This window comes from Urtica dioica, chromosome 2, assembly GCF_054948205.1.
Source record: "Urtica dioica subsp. dioica isolate 48M chromosome 2, U.dioica_male_clone48M_v1_H2, whole genome shotgun sequence".
In the NCBI taxonomy this organism is placed as follows: domain Eukaryota; kingdom Viridiplantae; phylum Streptophyta; class Magnoliopsida; order Rosales; family Urticaceae; genus Urtica; species Urtica dioica.
The window spans coordinates 40,003,686-40,029,145 of NC_142757.1; the positions used below are offsets into that span (position 1 = coordinate 40,003,686).

Below are 25,460 nucleotides of genomic sequence, written 5' to 3' on the forward strand. Positions count from 1 at the left end.
CCGAAGCCTTAATCTTTGAGATTATAGTTTTTAAGGTTTTTCCTACTCTTGTTTACTAACACGTAAAAATGCACATAAACAAAGTTGTTCCCTTGGTAAGTGGTTGACTTGGGTCTCCGCACTTACCCGGAATAGTTCACTACAAAACATGTTGACTTCGGGAGTTTCTTACTTTGCACGCTTCTCGAGACTATTGACAAGTCCTGAAACGTCGAGAGAACTAGAATCCAGAGTTGAAACTTCGTTAGTTATTCGATTCAAAAACGTTGAAGAGTTTAAGGTTCGTTATCGGGATTCGTTGTGAGTGAGTTCGGGGTTCGAGAATTTAGTTTACTTATTTCCCGGTCTTTCGAAAATTAAACTTATTTACGACCGGTACGTGTTTGTACCGAAGATATAGTACGAAATAAAATCCAATAATTATTTTTAACAAGTCTTAAATAAATAATATGAAATCATACAAACCAAGAATTCCAAATTAATAAATCAAAATTAAATTCCCGAACATCTTTTAATTAAATAATTAACAATTATTTAAAATAAATCCAAATGCTTAGATCTACGATCTAACTAGAGAGTATTAAACGCTAGAAAGCGATTGACGAACTCACGAGTGAGATCGAGATTCGGTCTTTTTCTTAATTCTCTAACTTCCGGCTTCGATGCGTTCGGTTCCGCCAGCTCTTGCTCGTCCCGACTCGATCGGTAAACAAGCTGTGAAATTCAGAAAACGAGCATCGAGTCAATTTACAATCCCAAATTCATACTTGAATCCTAAAATTCCAGTTCTCGGTCTCACTCCGAGAACCGAGAAATTCCCGACCTAAACGACGAACCATAATCCTTAATCAAACCAAGAAGTTTCAAACCGAAATCGAACAACCACATATCGAAAATACTTCCCCAAATCACACTAACCAACATCGAACATAAATTCTCAAGTCAATACCGAAAACGAAACAACCAACTCAACTAATCAAATCCAAAGTCAAAATAACCAAATAACGAACATTATTTCCTCAAACACATATTTACCAATTTCGAATCCAAACGACACATAATAAAATTCTCAGATCCGGTTAAGATATCCACAATTCGACCGAACTCCGATCAACGAGTGATTATACTCGAGTCTGGTCGGGACCAATCCGACCACTTACATCAAATCAAACAAGGTAACTAGCAAGCCAAACAGATCAGAACCCAGCAACAAATCAAATCATTTCACAAAACAGATTTCATATCCAACCTAGACAATTAAACAGGCTCGACCAAATCAACCACAAGAGAACAAATCTCACATAAACCCGAATAATCATCGAATGAAAACGAACTCAACATTTCTAGCTCACTCATCACAACAACAGCGACAACAACAATCTCAGAAATTCTAACACTATCACACACGGCCAAGAACTAAATTTCACACGGCCAAACAAGAAATCCAAATTCGTCCAAAAATCAAATCAGACGGAAAAACCAAACTTGCAGATTCAAATCATCAATTCAATACTCAATAAACGATACCCAGCCATCTATTGAGTGATTCCAACTTCAAAACATGAAAACCCCCAATTTTCACAATCTCAAACCCTAGTTCGGAATCCTTGACTGAGAGAGAAATCCTTACCTCAACTCGCGGAATCAAACTTATCGGACGAAATCCTTACCTCAACTCGCGGAATCAAACTTATCGGACGAAATCCTAGCTCCTCTCACCGTCCGAGACACTCGTTGGCTCTCTTGAGACACGCGGCCAAGAAGAACCAAGAAAAGTGTTTCAAACCCTAGAAGGGATTCAAAGGAATTCGGAGAGAAATTGAAGGAATTAAATCCAATTCTCACCTCCAATAGCTTCACCGAGGTCCACTCCTTCTTCTCCGGTGGCCGGGTTCGCGCGCGCGGTCTGTTTTGCACCGGAGCTTGCTCGCGATTTTCCTGGTTCACGGTGTGGCTAGGTCACGCGAGGAGGCTAAGCGAGGAAGGAGGAGAAGATTGAAGAAGAGGATGGTGATGATGATGGTTGTCGTTGATGTTGTTGTGTTGTTGTTTGTTTGTTTTTTTTTCTTTCTTCTTTCCTTGCAGGTGACAAGCGGTGGAGAAGAAGAGAAGAGAAAAAAATTGAGGAAGAAGAATATAAAGAGGAGAAAGAAAATCAACTTCCCTTTATACGAAACAAAAGTTTCATATTTATTCATTAAATTGTTTTGTTCTCTCGTAACCTCAAACTGACCCAACATGAGAAATTTCATTCAAATGGGTCCTGAATATTGTTACAAATATATTCTTCATCACACAATTATTTAATTAAATCCGTAACCAATCGGATTTTAATTATATGATTAAACCGAGAATTTTTTTATTCGTTCTCGATTAATTTAAATATATTTAAGGTTTCTCGGAACTAATTCTCGTTCTTGAGAATTTATTCATTAAATTAAATTCCGAAATATTTCTTTGGGAAATAATTTATTATTCGATACGCCTCGGTAAATCCTTTATTTATTCCGAGATTTTCCATTACCTTAAAATATTCTAAATTAATTCGATAAACTTATGTGACCATAATTCACTCAAGAATTCAATTGTAACAAACGGAAGCTCGTTTATCAAACGTGAATTTACAAGTCGAGTGATCCAAAAGTTTATCATTTACAATCCCTACTCCCTTAAAAGAGTTTCGAGGACGAAACTTAAAACAGAGCAGGGTACTTATTTTGGATCTAACTCTCGAGCTCCTAGGTGGCTTCTTCTTCAGCGCGCCTCTTCCACAACACCTTGACCAACGGGATGGTCTTGTTTCTCAAAACTTTCTCCTTGCGATCAAGAATCGCAACGGCTGGCTCTTCATATCTGACTTCAGGAGAGATCTCAACCTCTTGCTCTTGTAGAACATGTGAAGGGTCAGACATGTACTTTCGTAGCATGGATACGTGAAACACATCATGGAGGTTGGTCATAGACGGCGGTAATGTCAAGCGATAAGTTGTCTTGCCTACACGCTCAAGGATCTCAAAAGGTCCAACATATCTCGGACTAAGCTTTCCTTTCTTTCCAAACCTCATCACACCTCGCATTGGTGAGACTTTCAGAAAAACTTTCTCTCCTGCCTCGAACTCCAGAGGTCTCATACGCTTGTCATTGTAGCTTTTCTAACGACTCTGGGACGTCTTCATTCGAGCTTGGATTCTCTTAATCGCTTCCATGATCTGCTCTAACATCTTAGGTCCAACGAATCTGCTCTCACCAGTTTCATCCCAACGAACATGAGAGCGACACTTCCGCCCATACAAAGCTTCGTACGGCACCATACCAATTGTCGCTTGATAGCTGTTGTTGTTCGAGAACTCAACTAGAGGAAGGTAAGGACTCCACAAGCTTTGGAAGTCTAAAACACAAGCTCGGAGCATATCCTCCAACACTTGGATTGTTCATTCGCTTTGACCATCGGTTTGGGGGTGAAAAGCAGTACTAAACTTCAGACGATTCCCCAAATTCTCTTGTAGTCTCTTCTAGAACTTGGATGTGAAGCGAGCATCACGGTCAAAAACAATCGAGCTAGGAACCCAATGGAGACGTACAATCTCCTTTATATAGAGTTCAACGAGCTTGTCCACGGTGTGAGTAGTCTTCAAGGGCAGAAAAATGAGCTGAGTTGGTCAATCTGTCAACAATGACCCATACTGAGTCGTGACCAGCTGTGGTTTTTGGAAAACCCGACACGAAATCCATCGTTATCTGCTCCTACTTCCACTGTGGAATCTCGAGTGGTTGCAGTATTCCAGCTGGTTTCTGATGCTCTGCCTTAACTTGTTGACAAGTTAGGCACTTTTGGACGAACTCAGCTACGTCTTTCTTCATTTCTGGCCACCAATACACCATTTTCAAGTCTTAATACATCTTTGTCACACATAGATGTACCAAATATGGTGTCCCGTGAGCTTCTTCCATCAACTACTTTCTGACTTCTTCATTGGATGGAAAACAAACTCTTCCGTTGCATTTTAGAACCTCGTTCTCATCAAACTTGAAGTCACCATCTTTACCGTTTTGAGCCTCAAACATCTTCACAAGAAGATATTTGTCTGCATACTGACCATCTTTGATTTGCTCGAGCAGTACATGACGTATGTTGAGAGCGGCTAACCTGTTTGTGATTAGCTGAAGCTATAACTGCTGCACATCATCTTTCAGATGGAGAGGTGTTTCCACCAGACTTGCTAAGGACGATACAGACTTACGAGTAAGAGCATCTGTCACCTTATTGTCCTTACCAGGGTGATATTGAAAATCGAAGTCGTAGTCGTTCAGGAGTTCCATCCAACGTCCTTGGCGCATATTCAACTCTTTCTGAGTGAAGAGATACTTCAATGTTTTATGGTATGTATAGATGTCGCAATGGACAGGTAGTGTCGCCATATCTTGAGCGCAAACACTACTAAAGCAAGCTCTAGATCATGGGTAGGATACCGGGTCTCATAATCTTTCAGCTGTCGTGAGGCGTATGTGATGACTTTCCTGTGTTGCATCAATACTGCGCCCAAACCATGCTTAGACGCGTCGCAGTCTCCTTGTGGAATGGTGAGCACTAGCGTCGTCGTCAGCTTGTTCTTCAGCTCTTGGAAGCTCTAGAGGAACTTATGTCCCTTACGAGTTAATTAAGTCAAAGGCATGGCCAACTTAGAAAATCCTTCCACAAACTTCCTATAGTAGCCAGCAAGACCCAAGAAACTCATTATCTCAGTGACCGTCTTTGGCTGACTCCACTGCCTCACGGCTTCCACTTTGGCAGTATCTACCATAATATCAGCGCTACTGACGACATGACTGAGGAATACAACTTGTTACAGCCAAAATTCACACTTCGATAACTTAGCATACAGTCGTTTTTCTCTCAGCATCTTCAGCGCTAGCTCCAAATGCTGCTCATGCTCTTTGTTAGTCTTCGAGTAGATTAGAATGTCGTCGATGAACACGATCACGAACTTATCCAGAAAGACCTCAAATACTCGGTTCATCAGGTTCATGAATGTTGATGGCGCGTTAGTCAATCCAAATGACATAACTAAGAACTCATAATGACCATATCGTGTATGAAAAGCAGTTTTCGAGATGTCTTCGTCTCGAACCTTCAGCTGATGGTATCCCGAACGCAAGTCAATCTTTGAGAACATCGTTGCTCCTGACAGTTGATCAAAAAGATCATCGATCCGCGTCGTTACTTAGTTCAACCCACGGTAGTCAATACAAAGCCGTAATGAACCATCTGCCTTCTTAACGAACAAGACTGGCACTCCCCAAGGTGAATGGCTCGGTCGTATGAACTCTTTCTCAAGCAACTTTTGTAGCTGCGTCTTGAGTTCTTTCAATTCTGCTTGAGCCATACGATATGGAGCTTTTGATATCGGAGTTATGCCTTGAATGAGCTCTATATTGAACTCCACTTCTCGATCAGGAGGTAGGCCTAGAAGATCTTCTGGAAAAACATCGAGGAAATCTCTAGCAACTGGAATATCCTACGGCTGGGGCTTGACTGTCTTCGTGACGTCTACTACGCTTGCAAGGTAACCAGTGCATCTCTGATGCATCATCTTCACAACCTTCAGTGCCGATACGATCGGAAAACTTGATTTTCGAGTGGAACCTTGGAACTGCAACGGTCCAAGCCATGGTATCACAAAAATCTGACCTGTGACTGCAGTAGATGATCATGCTCGCACTTCATCTTCACGAATGGAGAAGACTCTTGCATTGGCTTTTGGTTGCTCTTTGGGTGCGGGGGTCTTCGCTTCTAGATTCTCACATACTCGAGATAGATGACCCTATTTCCCGCATCTGAAACACACCAGCATTCGAGCATAACACTCCCCTTTGTGCAATCTGCCACTCTTTCGACACACGGGCGACTGATTGCTCCTAGAAGTCCTAGGCTTCTTGTTGGACGGCCCTGACCGTCTGCTATCTCCACGTCCTCTGTTCTGGTTCACCGACTGTGATTGGTTTCCAGAGCTTTCCTCAAGTCGGTTACTCGAGCCTTGCGGGACCTCATTCTGTCTCCTCGCTGCGGCCGACTTGACTTGGGTCTGAATCTTTTCCTTGACTCACTCTGCTTTGGGCCAGCAACTTCAGAAGGTGTTGCACTAACTGGTTTCGGAGCAGGAGTCTGATCACCCTCGCACCAACCAGCAATCTGCAAAGCTCGCTGCACAGCATTGGCGTAAGTGCGAGGTCCATCATCGCCGCTATCCACTTGGCTCACGATATCCATGTTGAGCTCATGCATATACTTCATCTTCCGAACCTGATCAGTAGGGACCAGAGAAGGAGCGAACCTTGCCAACGTATCAAACTTTGTCGTATATTCTGATACAGACATTGAACCTTGTTATAGGCTCATAAACTCACATACCTTGTTCAATGTGGGGGTATAAAAATTAATAATAAATTTTTATTCTTTATTGGGCTTTAGTTCGACCATAGCCATTCAGACCGGCTCTAAGCAGAAAGCCCAAGCCCAGCTCATTGGAAGAAGAACAGGTCGTTTGCGTTGGTCCAGTCAAGTAGCGAAGTCGTGGTCAAGCTGAAACCTCGCTGAGAAGACCGAATCTGAGAATTGACCAGCATGCGACGTGGTGAGGACGAGCTGATCAACACGTGTCCAAGAGATGATCCCTTCTTCGCCTAAAAATAATGATCGTTGTATTCATATTCGCAAGATATAAGCTTCGATTCAATTTTTCATTTTAATTCGAATTGTCTTTGATTTCGCCCTCTTGACCTCGGCACTTCGCCCTCTCTGTAAACGCTTATCATTAATAAAGTTTATTCCTTTTACATTTTTATCAGTATTTATCTTAAATTAGATCGGGATTTTATTTTTGTTTCTTATATGAAGTCTTCTGAGACCTATTATTAAATCAAACAAATATATCGTATATTTATTTGTGATTGTTGACGATCCCGAAATCGACATCAACATTCGACAGGTTAGCTTCATTCAAATACTTCCCGTGGAACAGATTGAGGAAATGGACCCACTTCATCGAGTGAACATCCTCAGACGACGCCATCATCTCTCACCAGCCTCTAGCCTCATCCTCCAGCTGATTCACGGCGCAAGCCACTCTCCCTGTAATAGATAGCTGCATGTAGTTGAAGGTCTGTTGCATCTTCTTGACCCAGTTTTTAGTTGCGGCTGGATCAACATGACTTTGAAACGTCGGAGGCTTCTGCTTAGGAAACCTCTCATGCACAGGCTCGCTCACAAGAGAAACTGTCGGTGGATCGAGCTCGCATCGGACACGAACGATCGCTCCGATGCGACTCGTTTGAGATTATTCCACCATATAATCATATTAATGCGGAAAAATAATTAATTACGCTGATCATAAGCTAATTAAATTACGGTTATAATTAACAAGATATAGTTATGTTTAATTAATTTAATTCACGAGAGCATATAAGTCAAGCAACCGATATAAGAGTAAATGAGTACTTACATTGATTTTCGGTTCAGCTACAAAACGCTCCAATCCAATCGTGCACTCCTTGCGTCGTCTTGATGAAGGACTCGAGGATGACACCTTAGTCTTCCGAAACGTAATCTCCGAGACAAATAAGAAAGAAGAGTGGGCACAGTCTTTATCTCACTAGATCACGAAACTAGGTGTTTCGAGATCTCGCTCTTATTTTACTAAGAACGGAAACGAATTTCCGAGGGGAAGAGAGGCAGAAGTGCACGGCCAAGGGGAGGCTAGAATGCACGAAATTTTCACCAAATATTGCTTATTTTTGCCTTCTCATGAACCCCTATTTATAGTAGAAAAAGGAGATATTCATGGAATCTTCCAGAATATTTTATTTCCTTTTATTGTGTTCACACTGGTGGATTAAATCTAGGCCATTGGATCTCAACAAGTGAATCCTACTTTTTCTCTCATCCATCAGATCAATATCTATGGAATATTATTCTTTTATTTAAATAGAGAATAATTTATTTAGTGAGATAATAAAGGAGAATATATTATTCTCCTAAATATTCTCCTAAATACTTTCTTTTAAATAAGGAGAAAATATAGGACAATATCTTATATTTTTCTCTCTCCTTTATTTAAACAACTAAAGAGAAAATATTGGTAAATACCAATATTATAAAATTCGAATTTTAGGCACACGGCCAAGGGGGAATTTGCGCAAACCCTAGTGCCAAAAATTCCCAAATCCGATTTTCATATTTTGTGCAAGGCCCAATTGCTTAAAACCCAATTAATTATTTATTTACTTGGTCCAACAATAAACAAATAATTAATAATTGTTTATTTACTTGATCAAACAATAAATAAACAATTCTACCATAAATATTTATTTAATTATGCGAATACCCGTTTTCCAGAATTAATGCTGTCAATCACAATTATAGCAAGTGAGATTTAATAATGATAAACATTATTATACGAAAGTTCTTATCCGGCTTTATCAGAGCCGAATCGGGAACTATGGACCTAGTAATAGAAGCTTAACAAATCCGATGAAAAAGACGAAATAGTCCTTTCTCTTTTTCCATCGATTCATTTAATCTTGGTCAAATACTCCACCTTGTAAGCCAAGACTGAACTCTCCTTTATACTAGAATTATATTTACTCATCGTGACGAGTGTCCACTGATATAGTCAGTTCGTGATCAAGATCCTCCAGGTTCAACCCGTGTCAAGAGAAGTCAATTTTTCCGTTATACTTCTCTTGATACATATCAGCCCTAAGCATTGTTGCTTCCCCAGCGAAAGATTCTTTCGAACGTTACTTACTTCGAAAGTGCTAGCAATCTATCGGTTCTGGAATCAACCCTTAGGTGAGTGAACATTAACCTTCTTTCAGGAAGGCTGGATTCCGTATCTGTAAATCACTTCCCACTCGAATCATGCTCTGAGAAAACTCCCAAGACATAAGCTGTGATTAGCATGAATAGCCTTTTAGCGAATGAGTCAAAGAGCTCAGTAACATAACCCAGTGTCCATGATCACTTCAGGATTTAGATCAAGTCTCACTGTGACCATCATAGTGGCCTCGGTTAGTGTGTCGTAACGGTCCTTAAACGACACATCTACACCAAGACCTGTCTAAGTCGTACACTTACCACAAGTGTAGAATGCTCCCACATAGTGATCAGCCTTCACCCATGTGTTCCACATATATGACTTTAGATATAGCTTTCCAGGCGTATATCAGTCATCGACCTCGTTTTAGCTCACCGCCCGAACTCAGGTGCCCAGCACGTGACTCAGTTTAATACGGAGGCTATGGAAGATAGTTGTTATTGATTATAATTGTTTAGAACTCAACCCACTAATCATATAATGCTAATAAAGTAATCTTATTATCGAATTTAGTAATCATTTATTCATTATCTTCAAGTGGGCAATATTCCCAACAGAAACGACATCAGAAATCTTGAAGTTGAGCTCATCAGGAGAGTCCATAGGCACTAGCGGTGGATTCTCTTATCGTTCTCCTTGAACTGGATGCACTGGGTGTTGTTGAGGCAGCGCCTTCAGTCTCGTTAAAAGCTCTGCGATCGTGCAGTTTTACTCCTCCAACTGATGCGCAAACCTTCGATTCATCTCATCTCTCTGGGTCGCGTCAGTAGCTTGTCTCTCCAGCGCGCGTTTGATCTCCGTGAGATCCACTACTGTAACATTCTCGGCATTAGACGGGTCTCGTCTAGGGCATAATGCTTTCTGCTCTCTAGCTTATGATCTGACTGATGCTTCTTCAGGGTTGCCGATCTTCTTTACGCAGATCGTCGCGGTGCCGATCATCTTGACGCCGGTTGGAGTGATGATCTTTGTGATCATCATCCGATCGGCTTCTAGGATTATGGATCATTTTTTCCGCAAGTCTTGCTTCTTCGGCTTTGATGCACTTATGAGATTTCAAGAACAAATTTCTTTGGGTTTAGTCTTCTACAGTGACCACCAGAAAGCCGAGTCGGTACGCAGTCCCGACGTGATCCTAGACAATCTGAAATCTTCATTCAGATCGTATGCCAGGATGGCTTATTCTGAATAGTGGTTGATGTAATCTTTTCAAAGATTCATAAGACCTTTGTCGGATTTCCAGTAGCCTTTCTTTTGGTTGATTTCCTGCTCGCGATTCCACGAACTGATCCATAAAGATGTTGCAAATCTGCTTCCATGAACCAATTGAATTTGGTCTCAAATTCCGATACCACTTCTAAGCGGTGCTTGACAAAGTGATGGAAAAATCTTGGCACATTTCATGGGGACTTGCCCCTTGTAATGCCATCCAGGACTTATACGTGTCAAGATGATCTCCCGGGTGAAATTTTCCGTCGTACGGTGGGATGCTCGTCATTTTAAACCCATGATGTGGAAGGTGTTTTAATACCTTTGAGGTGAAAGGCGAGGCGGTATCTCTTCCACGTGACATAATATTTCTTTGGCCCATCACCACTTCTTCAATTCGGCGCTCGAGCCTCTAGAAATTAGTATGGGTTGTGCTTTCTGCTTCTTCGGTTTCCGATTCTAATCTTGATTCCCGAGTACTTTTTGACTTAGCCTCATTAGGCAAAAGGTCTTTCTCAGAGGCTTAATATCTATAATAAAACCTTTGATTATTTTGATAATCGAAACTATCAGTGTCTTCGCCGATCACTTCCTTCTCATACTGGTCTCTGGCATGTTTCTTGGCCTTCTTAGACCTGTCTTCGGCGCCATCGATTTATTTCCCTGGTCTTTCGTGGGGAGTATCATCTTCCATTGTCCCGATTGCACTGCGCAATGTAACATGTTTGGTCCTGATCTACTCTCCACTTCCTTGTTCTTCCTCTCATGTTGTGTTAGACGCTCTTTGATCTCTCTGAATATCTCCAGAAGACTCAGTTGTGGGAGCATCTCTACAATTTTCTTAGTAGTCATCGACAGAGGAAAATGGCATGGTCAAAATCCAAGTCATAACATCGAGAATGCGAGAAAAGAAAACATATCAACACACGATCATAACTCAAAACGAGATTTCATAAGCATTTCTTATATCTATATCAAGTCAAAAAGATATATACAACCTGCATTCATGCATCTACTATTTACACATCACATGGCAACTATCGATATATACACAAATCTACATACTCCCAAAAAGAGACTAGCCTTCTCCGAGGCTTAGTCGGGCGGGTTTCAAAAAGAAAAACATAACCCGTCAGAACAAAACAAAAAGGGTACTCCTACTCTATAGCATGACTATCCACTCACGTCTTGTATGCTCATCGAGCCGGAGCGATCGGAGGCATGTCCTCCTCCGGGTCGTCCTCCTCGAGATCCTCATCTGGATCCTCATCCAAATCACCATCGCCCTCATCTACATCAACCTTCTCATCCTCGTCGTCGGAATCCACCTCCAAGACCAGTAGAGCGACTGGCGGAAGGACCGACAGTGGCACAACTGGTGGTGGAACCACTAGCGGAGCTGGAGGTACGCGAGTAGAGCCCCGAGTCTGAGCTAAGAATTCGATGCACTGACGTAAAACAACCATCGAGGGAGAATCGTGGAGCAGAGCTGGGTATCGGAACTCGTAACGTAGACCCCGATAAAAGATAACCTACTGCTCCCAATCATCGAGCACGAACGGGCAGTCGCCGACGATCTCATCTACGACACGATCCTCGTACTGGAGGATTGACTCAAAACCTGGCTGGTAAAACTCCCGAGCCACCTCCCCCAGTGATCTGGATATCTCCGATGTTGGTGATTATTGCACCTTGATAATCATATTAAGTGCGGAAAAGATTAATTACACTAGCAAGAGCTACATAATATTATGGTTATCTAACAAGATCTAGATTTACTTATTAATCATTCATGAAAGCAATGTCAATAAACCAATAAGAGCAAGGTTCAGATATTTAGTAATACTTACATGATTCGGATCAGCTACTGAATCTTCAAGCTTTGACTCCTCCGTCTTCAGTCTTAAAATACTATCTTCAAGCTTTAGCTCCTCGACGCTCTGAACTCATCAGTGATGATAATGTAATCTTCCGAGATGTAATCTGCGAGACGAATACGAAAGATGAGTGGGCACAATCTTTATCTCACTATGATCCAGAAACGAGGTGTTTAGATCGCACCATGTTTATGGGATTGGAATCACGGAGTTCCAAGAGGGGGAGAGGGGCGTCGGCCAAGAGAGAGAGGGAGAGGTCTTGGTCAAAATTTCTGAAGCACAAAAGTGTGTATGTTGCCTTCTCATGAACCCCTATTTATAGTAGTGGAAAGGATATATTCTTGGTAGTTTCCAAAATATTTATTTCCGTTTATTGTGTCCACACTAGTGAATCAAAGCTTTGTCATTGGATCTCATCTCATGAATCCTACTTTCTTTCTTAGCCATCAGATCAATATGTATGAGATTTTATTTTATGTTTAAATATAGAATATTTATTATGAGAGGATAAAGGAAATATCTTATTTCTTTTTAAATATTATTCTCGCTAAATATTCATGAGAGAGAATAAATGACAATATCATATTTCCTTTTAAATATTTTTCTCTCTCCTTTATTTAAACAACTAAAGAGAAATATTGGTAAGTTCCAATAATAGCATGGACGAATTTTGGCACACGGCTAAGGAAAATTGACGCAAATCCCAATGCCTGAAACCCCTAAAAAATCGTCCTCCTCAATATGTGCAAGGCCCAATTGCTTAAAGCTCAATTAATTACTTTTTTACTTGGTCCAACAATAAACAAATAAGTAATTGATTAATTATTTACTTGATCAAACAATAAATAATTAATACTACCATAAATAATTATTTAATTATGCAAATACCCATATTTCAGAATTGATGTTGTCAATCACAATTACAGATAGTGAGATTATAATAATGAAAACATTATTATTCGAAAGTTCTTATCCCCATTTATCAGAGCCTAATCGGGGACTGTGTATCTAGTATTAGAAGCTTTAACAAATCCGATGAAAAGACGAAAAGATCATTTCTCTTTTCTACATCGATTTGTCTAATCTTGGTCAGATTCCACCTTGCAAGCCAAGACTGAATCCTCCTTGGTACTAGAATTATATTTACTCATCGTGACGAGTGTCCACTGATATAGTCAGTTCGTGATCAAGATCCGCCAGGTTCAACCCGTGTTGAGAAAAGTCAATTATTCCATTATACTTTTATTGACACCTATAAGCTCTAAGCATTGTTGCTTCCCCAGTGAAAGATTCTTTCGAAGGTACAAACTTCGGAAGTGCGCGCAATCTATCGGTTCTAGAATCAACCCTTAGGTAAGAGAACATTTACCTTCTTGTAGGAAGGCTGGATTTCATATCTGTAAATCACTTCTCACTCGAACCATGTTCCGAAACTCCCAAGACATAACATGTGATTAGCATGATAGTGGCCTTTTAGCGAATGAGTCAAAAAGCCCGATAACATGTTCCAGTGTCCATGATCACTTCAAGATTTAGATCAAGTCTCACTGTTACCATCATTAGCGACCTCGGTTAGTGTGTCTTAATGGTCCTTAAATGGCACATCTATAACCAAGACATGTCCGAGTCATACACTTACCACAAGTGTAGAATGCTCCTACTAAGTGCTCAACCTTCACTTGTGTTCCACATATATAATTTCAGATTCAGCTACCCAAGCATGAATCAATCAACGACCAGTTTTAGTTTACCGCCCAAGCTTAGATGCCGAGTATGTGACTCAGTTTGATACGGAGACTATGTGTTGATGAATGTTTGATAAATCTTAATTTATAAGAAATAACGCTTTCAATTCGAATAACTTATAAATTTCAAAACTTTATTTTATTAATATCTTAGCGAGAATTTATAAAAGCATTTTCGTGTGGTCGAGAATTCCTAACAATATCCCACTTTGACCTAGAGAAGATGTGCCATATATCTAAGACTCATCCCTTCTATGTGTTTCAAGAACACGTTCAAGCAGTCCCTTAGTCATCGGATCCGCGATGTTATCCAGCGTCGAGATCTTCATGACAGCCACGTCTCCCCTTCAAACTATCTCCCTTATGAAGTGGTATTTTCGCTCTATATGCTTTCGTCTCTTATAACTGCGAGGTTCCTTTGAGTTTGCAATCGCTCCAGTGTTATCACAGTGGAGTTGCACAGGCTCGTTCATATCAGGAACTACCTCCAGTTCGGCTAAGAAGTTCTTAAGCCAAACAGCATCTTTGGCTGTCTCGGATGCTGCAATATATTCAGCTTCCAGCGTAGAGTCCGCGATTCTAGATTGCTTAACGCTTCTCCAGACAATCGCCCCTCCATTGAGAGTGAACACTAACTCAGACGTTGAATTCAACATGTCACAGTCTGCTTGAAAATCAGAGTCAGTGTATCCTTGTACCACCAAGTCATTACTTGTGTACACAAGCATCATGTCCGTAGTTCTCTTAAGATATTTGAGGATATTCTTAACAACTATCCAATGGTCAAGACCAGGATTTGACTGGTATCTACTAACAACTTTCACTGCATAGCATATGTCGAGTCTAGTACACAACATGGCATACATCAGACTCCCAACCGCTGAGGCATATGGAACTTGACTCATATCCTTCACTTCTTGAGGTGTCTTAAGACACTGCTCTTTACACAGGGTTAACCCTGACGCCATGAGCATTTTTCATCGAGAAGCGGGCAAGTACCTTATCAATATAAATACCTTGAGATAGAGCTAGTAGTTTGTTCTTCCTATCACGAATGATTTGGAATTGCTTTGCCAGCCATGCTTTTATTTTTCTAATATGAAGTAAAGTTTGACTATTTTGCATATCATTAACTTTAAATCTACTATTTAGTTAAATCACTCGTAAAGTTTGCTTAAATTATTAATTGAATATAAATATATATTATAAATTACAACAATTCAAATACAACTCATCCATTAAATAAAATTAAAACTACTACAATTAAGTCACTCTACTACATAAACAATTGAAATAAAAATAGGTCAAAATATTACTTATATACTCAACGTTTTTTTTTTCTTTGACAAAAATACCACATGTTACGTTATAGTGGTTCAGTTACTACTCGGACAGTTAAGTGAAGAATGAACAACCAAGATTGAAGAAGTAATATTTATGTTTGATTTGAATTTTTTTCGATTATTTGTAAATTAAATTAATAAATAAGGGGAAATCGTTATCAATTTAAGAAACAAAAAAAAAAAAAAAAAAAAAAAAAAAAACCCAAACACCCATTGCCACTTTATGAAACCCTAAATTCACAAATCATAAATTTCGTAATCTGGGTTGACGATGTCTGATCAAGACGATGGAGATGGTGATGATGAACGATTCCGGCTTGAGGAAGCTGAGTTCATTAGTTTGAGATTTAAATCGTTTTGAGAAATAGAACGATTTCACCTTGTCATTTGATGAAACACCCAAAAGTGCTTCGTCGTATCTAAGCTCAATGCAGTCATAGGGATTTGACGAGACCACAAATCCATAATCCAATAGGAAGAGATCGTTGTTCAAGCATCCATAGTTTAGTGCTAAATGATCTGTTCTGTTTTATTTCAGTTTCAGCCAAGACCTGGATTTAGACAAAGCATTACTAAATTACCTCTAGTGAGAGGGAGTGTAATCTTTATCACCAATATTGAAATAGAGTTGCCTTGACTAAAATCTCGCTATTTGAGCATTTGGGTTATTGCTATGGTTACACATGCCAATGAGAGGAAGCATCATTGGAATGGCAGCTACGGTGCCATGCAGACGGAATGCTCTGCTCAAGACGGCGGACGTTGCCCATCCAAGGGACGACGCGCCAACGCTTAAGCCACCAAACGGGTGCTCATGTGGCTTCACATTCTCGAGAGCTTCTCTGGCTTCCTTCTCAATATTGATATTTACTTTACATATTTAGTTTAAATGTTTACTTTAGCTATTTTTATTTTAAAAAAAACTATTTTATCGATATTTTAATTCATTAATTCATCAAATAGGTAGATTCACGCCACATGGATTTTCGTCTATTACTTAACGGTCCGAGTAGTAACAGAACCACTATAACGTAACATGTGGTATTTTTGTCAAAGAAAAAAAAACATTGAGTATATAAGTAGTATTTTGATCAAACATTGAGTATTATTGCTACCATTTCCCCTAAAAAAATTGAAAAATTTAAACACTTTTTCATAATTTCATGCTACAGATTTATGTACTTTTTTTTTATCAATCAATAAATTAGCATGTTTTATGTAATAAAGAAATAAAATATTATTTCATGCGTTTTTGTACATAAAGGACGTCATAAATTTGGTGATATAAAAAAATTAATTATTTTTCGCAAATTTGTAAAATATAAAAGTAATATAAGTTTAAAATTATAATTTATAAAAATTAAAATGAGAAAAAATATACGCATGTAAATTAAAAATGAGCTGGAACTGTATAATACTGGATATGTGATCAAAAGATGAATTTGGATCAAAATTTTGCATCTACATTGGGGTCCAATGCTCTTACGGTCTTTACCAAATCAATCCGTTTAAAACAACGAATTATTTTCCAATTGTATACGCAACCATCGATACCGACTCGTGTCATGTAACATCATATTCACATCCCTTCGAGGGAAATCATTCTTAGCTTAAATACCTAACCCAGCCTTATACGCACACCCACATCCAAATTACAATAGAATAACAAATAAAAATAAAAAAAGGAGAACACATGTGCTGAACTTCGATTTGAAAGAAAAACAAATTTCTCTGCATTGCATTTATTCAAGTAGTCAAAGGTAACAAATTACCTCCTATAGAAGAATAAAGAACCTAGAAGCAGTGTTAGTGAAACCTTAAAACTGACAGCAAGCAACTGTAACAAAAGAAACAAATTTACATCCAATAATTTTCCTAAACATCCAAATCATCCTAACCATTTGCAATTAAGGCTCACCCCTTTGCCAGAGCAGAAAAATGCTCTCCGGCCCGAGAAAACCTCAAGAATCAATCACCGACTGTGCGTATTTTGCCCCAATTCGAGGCCTGCACAAAGAATATGAATTTTTGTTTTTTCCTTAAACTACGGTTACAATCAATCTGTGTCACACTGCTCCCAGAATCAAGAATCAAGAATCAGAATCAATCTTAAGCTATCTTTTTCTCCCAATCTCCGTTTTGTTAGGGACTCCCATTTGAGAAAAGTGATGTTAGCAAAGTCAGGGCATCTGGATAATGGTCCAGAAGAAGAAAGGCCAACCAAAAAGAAAGAAATGCTGTCACATTGTCTTGAGTGGTTATAATTGTGTATCTAGTCGTCATTTTTTTGTTTCCCTCTCAATCTAACCTGCTCTCCAACCCTGAAAATAATGGGCTTCAGCCCAATCTCTGCCGGGTTTTGCAGTTCCCTCGGGTTCTTACCCGATTCAAGATGGAACCTGTCCTTTCTGGGCTGCTCTCGTTGCCTGTTGACTTCGTGCTCGTTGACCAGTTTTTTGAACTTGATTGAAATAGTGACATTTTCTTTGGCAGGCCTGTCCCTAGAAATGTCTGGAGATCTATGACTCGTGGTGCTGACATTTGAATTTGATTCAGTAGTTCTGAAGGAAACTGACGGACTGACCCGTCCAAACCGCCCTTCTGGTTGAGATTTCTTCAGCCTTTTAAAGCCCTGTGTATAAAGAATTGTAATGTCTCAGCATATTAGATTGACAACAAACTAAAAAGAGAACAAGAAACTATAAAAATAAAATTACCCGGTGATCGGAATGCTTTGATGACATGACGTCATTTGAGTTCCGCTTCTCAACCGTTTTTGCTCTACGTTTAACCCTAAATATCTCCGTGTCTGACTCGTCGCTGTCCTGATGGTCTATGGCGGGACGAGCCTCTTTTGCATGGAAATTGACCGAATGCGCACTCAAGTATTCATCGCACGACGGAGATGACAGAGAAGATTCAAGGCCGCTACGTGTCAAGTCTTCACCTGACTTTCTAGATTCAATATTTATTGTATTAATGCTGCCGCTACCATATACCTGGTCGGTAAAAGAAAAAGAAAACGTCAATAATTAAAAAAAAATAAAAAATAAAAAGAAAGAAAGAAAAAAGAAGGCAATACAAGATAGCGTAATGTTCATTGGAATAGTAAAAGCGCAATTCAGGTGAAGCTGTATTTTACATTGTTCGGATGAGTAATTGGACTCCCTGTGAGCTCTGTTGAAGAATAATGAGTTGATGCGACACAGGAAGTAGAAATTTCGGATACTTCAGAGTTTAATCGAGAAACAGGCTCGTACTCTTGTCCTTGATTATGAGGCGTTGTCTCATTGGATTTGGAGATTAAATCGAAGTCTATTGGACAATAATGCAAGTACCCATCTTCATCCTGCACTCTATTTGATAACGAATACAAAGAACAATCATCACTGCTCTTAGGTTGACGATTGATCTCCTCAAATATTCCAGCTTCCGATTCAAACTTCTTGGCAGCAATTTCCATTTCTGAAACATCCTCCCTTAAGTACAGAGTGCAATTCCTTCCACACGACATATCAAGAGACTCGAAGTCTGCATCGGGTGAAAGACACAGTAAGTAACCCAGTAGAGATTCATAGACAAATCTAAAAAGAGACTTTTAAGTAATGATTTGTAAATCAACCTATTGAAAAAACATACCATGACGAAGACAAACGGGATGCATGTAACAACTACAGTTAACAAATGCCACGTAGCAGTCTCGTTTGCATAAGCTGCAAACAATAGTTCCGTGAGGGTTCGGAAATACGCCGATGCAAGTCCCCGATTTCATGAGCAACCAGCGAGCTCGGTGATGGAACCGCATCAACTTCACAAAAGATGCCTTGATGCAACGATGAGAGACCACATCAACAGAGCAGTAGTCTGAATCTTCAAGCTCTAAACTTGTATCAAGAATCAAGGCTTCTTTACAGAGTAGTTCTTCATGAGGAAGCAACGGAATTCTGCGGAGAAGTGCATAGCGTTGGCTAGCAACAGCACCCAAATTAAACCAATCACCAATAGCAAAGTTCACTGCTTCTCCACAGTTGAAGCCTACAGTTCAACAGCGCAAAGGAAAGTTAATCTCCGTATCGAAGAATGATGTCAGGAGTTGAAAGGGTTTCTCTAGAGGAACTTGATAACAATAAAAGAAAATGCATTATTTGCTTGTTCTACCATAACCTACCGTGACTAAAACCAGCATGATATGCTCTGGGGAAGGTAACTACAAACTCTCCTGGATTTTGCACTGCCTTGTAAACAGGGACATCATGCTCCAGCAAGATATTTGGAGGGAACAGAGTCGTCTTCCCTAACAGAACATCAAAAGCCCCATCCTCCCCATCAGTAGAGAGAATATCATGTGTATAAACATGTTCCCTGACAACCTTTTCAAACTGCAATGCAGCGTGACCTGGAATTCCATACCAAGTTTTTGATGCCCCACAATGATGGTAATTTATACTGCATAAAAGAGAGGGAGAGAAGAATATATATGAAAAAAAAAAAACATAATCTAGTTGATACAGAATTTGTAGTTGCTACCCTAATTATCTATTTATAAGGAGCTATAATCAAACACATACCTGTACAAGTAATGGTCTTCCACATGCCATGCGAACATACTGAACAGCATTCCAATGTACAACATAGGATCGGTTACCCCCTGTTATACACAGAATTCTACATTAGAGACCAATTGAAATTTATAATATATAAATTTTAGAATTGTAGATATTCATAGTAATGTTACCGGAATCACTGTTTCAAGAAGACGCAATACAGATTTCTGCAGCCTCGACAGTCTCTGTATTACAAAGATGGTAACTGAATAAGTTAATGGATGTGAAAATTTTGGTCTACCGCGAGGTAGAAAACTATCCATAAATAGTCATTAGTTTTTATGCATGTTTGAGAGAGAAAAAATCACATATCATTAAACCCACGACACGAGTAAAAGGTGTTCCCAATGGAAACTAAGCTTCGAAAGTTTGGTACAAAATTGAATTTCTTATTGCGCACACGCACACATACACACACACAGTAAAGTCAATACCTTAAGGTTCCATTTGCTCTTTCCAAGCGGATCACTAGGAGAAGACGAAAAGGCACTGCCATCAACATCACAGGCGTATTCAACAGTTTCAGTCTTCCCACAAGCAATTTCACGCCAGAACTCTTTTTCCATATGAGAAGCAGGAAGTGATGCAGAACTATAATATCGACGAGCAAAAACCTTGTTTGCCATTTTCTCATACTCGCTAAGTGAGTAAGTTCTAAAAAGAGTTAAAGAGCACAATTAGAAACCAAAGAAACATCTACTTCCAAGTATACCCATTGATTTAGTGTGAAAACTCACCTTCCACTCATGAAAAATGTGACCTTGTCATCACTGTCCCACTCTGCAAGGCGGAGAGGTTGCACTCTGGTTGTGAACTTAAATCCTGCTTTCTCCTTCATCAAAACAGCCCCAGCAGGAACAGAAGCAGCCACAGGGGAAACGATTTTAATCATACCTGTAAATTTCATAATACATTAACAAGTATCCTTAATGAAAACATAACCATCTAAATGAAGAATAGCTCAATCAGGAAAAAGTACCACATTTTGAGGCCTCTGGGGCTATCTTCTGCAGATATACCAAAGGGTCCTCAAACTCCTCCTTTGTCGGACAATACACAGGACATTCGGGGATTTTGTCAGTCCATTCTAAATCACTTGTATCAAATTTATCCACCTTGCGCTTTGAAGTAACACCCTTCGCCGTGGAATGAGACAACAAATCCGTGTTGCCATGTAATCTTACACCACACGACGCAGAAGATCTTAAAGCGTCGCCTCCGCTTCGGGCCATCGTATTACTCACAGGCCCTGCAACAGTTTCTGGCTTCATACGCTGAAGCCGTTTACGCTTCAGAAACTCTAGACCATTTTTCACCTCATTTGATAAAGAAACTCTTCTCTCGACCTGCACAAACAACCGAAGAGGATATTATATATGCTATAACAGGAACACAAACCATTTTCCTTTTAAAGCTAAGACTAGAGATAGGGAATGATAGAACACTTATTTATTTATTTTACTATTTGATAGCTTTTCGTTTGAACAGGAGACATTTTTCAACCGTCATTAACATGCAAATTCACCTCCTAGTAGTACATAGAAAGTCAAACATTATTCTTACAGAATCATAGGTATCATTGAAGGGTCAAATAGACCAAAATAGTCAAACGTATAGCATCACCAAAATATCAGAAATTTAAGGTTGAAAATAAAAGATGTTATACATATACTGTTCCGGAGATATGACGAAACGAAACGAACCGAACTCAAAAACATGGTATGATAAAAAATCCTAACAAAAGTATCAGCCTTATCCAGATGTAAATAAAAACAGGGACAAGGTATTTCAGCCAGAGAAGAAAACTATATTTGATAAATAAATACTTATAAATTTAAAGCGCGGACAAAATCAAACTCAGCCGCATTCAACAATTGCATGCAGTCAAACTTACGAGTCTCCGTCAAAATAAAGTATTGCTCTAAAATTCGAAGCAGTAATAGCAATAGTTTCTCATAATAATAAAATAAGAATAATATTTCACTTTTATTTTTTTGAGAGGAATGATATATTTTACTCAGATCGATTAAAATTACTTCTATCTTTAGATTCGTTTCAACAACTAAATTGCAATTTTTTTCCGAGATTAAGTTCTATGTCTCTTCTATATACGCTTCAGAATGGAAAAAAATCAAATTACATTAAGAGATTTCCTAAAATTACGATTGTGCATTGAAGGGAACAAAATCGGGAAATATCATGGAACCAGAGATAAATTTCCAAAAAATTAAAGAAGAAATCAAAATAAGATTCAGTTTTTTTTATAGAATAAATAAATAAACAAACAAAAAAACTGCTCGTGAAAAAAATTGACGAAAAATGTACGAAAAAGAAGTAGAAATCTACGCAAAACTGGCCAGGAAAAATCAAGCGAAAAAAGATGAAAAGACAAATGTTCACCAAACACTAGGAAAAAAAAATCCCAAAAAAAGCGAATCACGTACCATCTCATTACAGTGTCGATCTCTGGAAACCTCCGTCTTCGCGAAAAGGAAACAAATACACAGAGACCAGAAAAAAGCCACGAACGAACAGAAATTGAATCGGAATCCACAGCACCAAACCCTAGATCACGATCCGATGCCCGAGAAATCAACAAGACGCCAAAAGACACGACCACGCTCGCCACATTCCCCCTCAAACCTCGGAAGCGAGGCCGACTAACTCAGGCTCGGAGATCCAAGGCCTTCCGACTAGAAAAAGCCGAAAAACCTCTCAGAGAAACCACCGTGATAAACGACAAAGGAGTATCGGATTCCGGCGAAACAACGACCGTGTTCGCCGGGAATCGAGAGCTTTTCCGGCGGAAGAGAGGTTCCCGGCTAGAGAAAAACGGGTAGGGAAAAAATTGGGAAAATTAATTTGGAGGGAGAGAACAGTAGAAAGAAATAGGAGAGAGAAAATAAGAAAAATAAAAGTCTTTGGAAAACCGGAAAAGATAGGAGAGGGGATTAATTTATAGTTTTATACCTCAAAAATAAAATATAAATATGGAAACGCCTCGGTGATATTAAATAAATTTCATGGTTTTTTTTTACTGTTTTCTTTAAATGATTTATTGGATGAAAATACAAAAAAGGTGTGTGAATGAAGAAGAAAAAGGAAAAGTGGTGGTTGTTAGGTTGGTTTGGTTCAACCAAACGTCTGCCGGCAAAACCGCGTTGTTTAATATTAATTTTTATTTTTATATTTATTTTTCTCTTTGGCTTAGCTGGTTTTGGAAGCTTTTGTTCCGTTTTTCGTTACGGGACGGAATTACCCTTCTTGGGGACCACAACGTTTTTTTTTCTTTTTGTAACTATTATCATATATGTATAATTGTTTACCTTATTTATTCCCATTGTTTTTTTGCTCGATCATTTATTCCCATTGTTGTATTGCACTGTTGGGAATAACCTTTTTTGCTTTTAGAAAAAATCACAAATTTGCCAAACGATAAATTTGTAATGTTTCGAATAAGTTCAGCGTAAAAATAATGCTCTATTGATTATAGCACTATTAAATTGGCTTTTGTTCATAGAGGGGTATTTCAGTCAAGTTAAGATTAACGATGATACCAAAGAGGAGCTTCCGCTTTGACAGGCGTGTGGTCACAAGAGAAAGAATCAGGAAAGAACGGAATTATGATCACGTGTGTCAAATCACATCTTCTCTTTCGGTACAGAAGAAGCAAATCTGTCCGTCCCTTCTATTCACGTCCCTAATCTGGACGGTCCAGGAACAGCGAAGCGACTTGGATCTGAAATCTCCCTCGCGTGTACTTCCAATCGAAATTGGAAACTGATTGCATGTATTGTACATGATCATTCTCACCCACCTACCACACAGTTAGTTATGTTCATCTCTCATGTACGTAATGACGAATCTCTCCTCGCTTCGCGTCGAGGTTTTGAGGGTACTTAAGACAATTTCCAAAATAATAATAAGTCCGTAATGCAAAGCGAAGGTAACTGCCACCCTCACCGAGTGTAACGTGTTAAAATCCAAAACACCGAGTTAGATATACACGTGGCGGTACAAGAACGAAACGGATTTATACGTGGCATCGAATTTTGGAACTCGCGTATGCCAGATGAGAAATCGCTGCAATATTTTTTTTCACCAAAAGCCAAAAGCTTGTTTTTTTTTTTCTTGTTTTTTTTTTTATAAATCCAAAATCTTGTTTGAGACGGTCACCACAGCCGGATAGAGAACTATCAGGGTCATGGGCAGATATTCATTTAAAGCCCCCAAATTTATTTATTTATTTATTTATTTATTAATATCATATAAGTTAACGATAAATATACAAAAAATAACTATTTAACTGTACTCGAAATTAAAATTTTAAATTAATAATAATTTAGTAAAATAATAATAAGAGATTAATACTAATTTAATAAAATTATAACTTCAAATTTATACGTAAAATCATAACCACAAATTCAAATGTATAATATTTTAAAACATATAAATATATTTATTAAAAAATTGGCCTTTTCGAAGAAATGTCCTTGAGCAAGCCCTCCCCTCGACCCGATCATGACGGCCGCAATTTTAATACACTTTACAAAAATAAAAAAAATAATCGGACACAAAACTAAATACTCTTAATATGATAATAGAATCGAAGATAAAATACTTTTACATTTGAAAAACGGTTTGAAATAGAATAATATAATTATGTTCGATTAAAATTTTACTATTAAATCATAACTCTTGTTTTAGTTTAAGCAAATTTATTTATGATCAAATAATTAAGCTAAAATTTTAACATATATGTCTAAATAAATAATATATCATAATCAAAGAAGGAGGAAAACGGGTCCACGACCTCGACTGCTAGGATATCGTTGGAAATGCGTGGGCGCAAAGAAGGGGAATATACGCAGCCAACATTATTATTGGAATAAATGATCTCGGCTGAAGCATTTTCGCATGGAGACGAGACAAATACGGGAAGCTTTATGTCCATATTAGGTCTCTCCGAGCAGAGATTGAGTCGACCATGAATGATGTCACTCATACTGTAAATATTCTCGTATTCATTGTTTGAATGCTGAGCTAAAGAAGCTCTTTTCAATCGAGGAAATTCACTTAAAGTAATGCGCACGTGCAAATTGGGTGCTCACATAGAGAAGAATACGAAGTTCTTCCACTCGCAAGCGAATTGACGCCGAAATATCATCAAAAGTTCTTTCACTTGGATACAAAGTTTCTCCACAAAGAAATCTCCATCATTTCCATCTCATTCGCCTTTTTTTGGGCGACTTTTTAATAGTGCAAGGCCGACTCAAGAAGATCTTAGCGTGGGTCTCAACTCCCTTCTTCCCCACCTTGCGGAAGATTATGTTCAAGTCCTCGAAGCTAAGATCTAGGAGGCTCTCTTGACATGCACGCCACGAAATCCTCGAGTCAGGATGGAATGTTGTCCTTGTATTTTCAAAAATATTGGGCTATTGTCGAGGACCAGGTCACTGCGGCTTGCCTCGACATTTTGAATAATGGGGCTCATAGAGGTTTAGAATATCACTGTCAATCCCGAATCAGATCCCAAATTGATGGGTTAGCCTGAGCTTATCCATGTGGTTATGCACTCTTCTAATAGAAATTCATTTTTTTTAGAGATCTTGGCTTTCATGCTTTGGTAGAGCTCCGAGATCCTTTCAATGACCTATGTTGCGTTGAAGAGATATCTATCTGATCCGATATCATTTGCTCAATTGTGTAAAAGCCGCGCTAGTAGCAGAACGAGGAACGTGTACAGAAAAGACAGTTCTCTTCTATTATATTAGCATTTTATATCAGTTACTCATCTCGACTCAGTGAG

At 38.9% G+C, this 25,460-nt stretch overlaps 3 protein-coding genes and 1 long non-coding RNA gene across 4 annotated transcripts; all 4 read right to left on the reverse strand.

Annotated features, from left to right (window-relative positions):
• Positions 1-397: 397 nt before the first annotated feature.
• LOC149404713 (uncharacterized) lies at positions 398-2,129 on the reverse strand. The gene is made up of 3 exons (XR_016294800.1): positions 1,846-2,129; positions 1,671-1,742; positions 398-714 (listed from the first exon to the last, which is right to left on the reverse strand). It is a non-coding gene; the product is annotated as an uncharacterized LOC149404713 (long non-coding RNA).
• A 609-nt stretch (positions 2,130-2,738) lies between these two features.
• LOC149404714 (uncharacterized) lies at positions 2,739-3,077 on the reverse strand. The gene has a single exon (XM_089607648.1). It carries the CDS (start codon positions 3,075-3,077, stop codon positions 2,739-2,741), a length of 339 nt encoding a protein of 112 aa, XP_089463774.1.
• Positions 3,078-5,222: 2,145 nt separating this feature from the next.
• LOC149404715 (uncharacterized) lies at positions 5,223-6,376 on the reverse strand. The gene is made up of 2 exons (XM_089607649.1): positions 6,106-6,376; positions 5,223-5,476 (listed from the first exon to the last, which is right to left on the reverse strand). The coding sequence occupies exons 1-2, from the start codon at positions 6,374-6,376 to the stop codon at positions 5,223-5,225; spliced, it is 525 nt and encodes a 174-aa protein (XP_089463775.1).
• Positions 6,377-16,756: 10,380 nt separating this feature from the next.
• LOC149404716 (Transcription factor jumonji (jmj) family protein / zinc finger (C5HC2 type) family protein) lies at positions 16,757-22,596 on the reverse strand. Its single transcript, XM_089604920.1, has 11 exons — positions 22,096-22,596; positions 20,631-20,997; positions 20,389-20,545; positions 20,086-20,305; positions 19,783-19,836; positions 19,616-19,695; positions 19,216-19,493; positions 18,687-19,082; positions 18,190-18,578; positions 17,765-18,046; positions 16,757-17,679 (listed from the first exon to the last, which is right to left on the reverse strand). Exons 1-11 carry the CDS (start codon positions 22,096-22,098, stop codon positions 17,320-17,322), a joined length of 2,586 nt encoding a protein of 861 aa, XP_089461046.1. The 5' UTR covers positions 22,099-22,596; the 3' UTR covers positions 16,757-17,319.
• Between the last annotated feature and the right edge of the window lie 2,864 nt (positions 22,597-25,460).

Coding starts and splice junctions, on each gene's coding strand:
- LOC149404714 (XM_089607648.1), bottom strand. CDS start 3,077: ATGCGAGGTGTGATGAGGTTTGGAAAGAAAGGAAAGCTTAGTCCGAGA.
- LOC149404715 (XM_089607649.1), bottom strand. CDS start 6,376: ATGTCTGTATCAGAATATACGACAAAGTTTGATACGTTGGCAAGGTTC. Junction 5,477..6,105: donor AGTTGCTGGCCCAAAGCAGA/GTGAGTCAAGGA, acceptor ATGTTTTTCCAG/AAGATCTTCTAGGCCTACCT.
- LOC149404716 (XM_089604920.1), bottom strand. Junction 20,546..20,630: donor CCCAGAGGCCTCAAAATGTG/GTACTTTTTCCT, acceptor TGAAATTTACAG/GTATGATTAAAATCGTTTCC. Junction 19,696..19,782: donor TTCTTGAAACAGTGATTCCG/GTAACATTACTA, acceptor TGTGTATAACAG/GGGGTAACCGATCCTATGTT.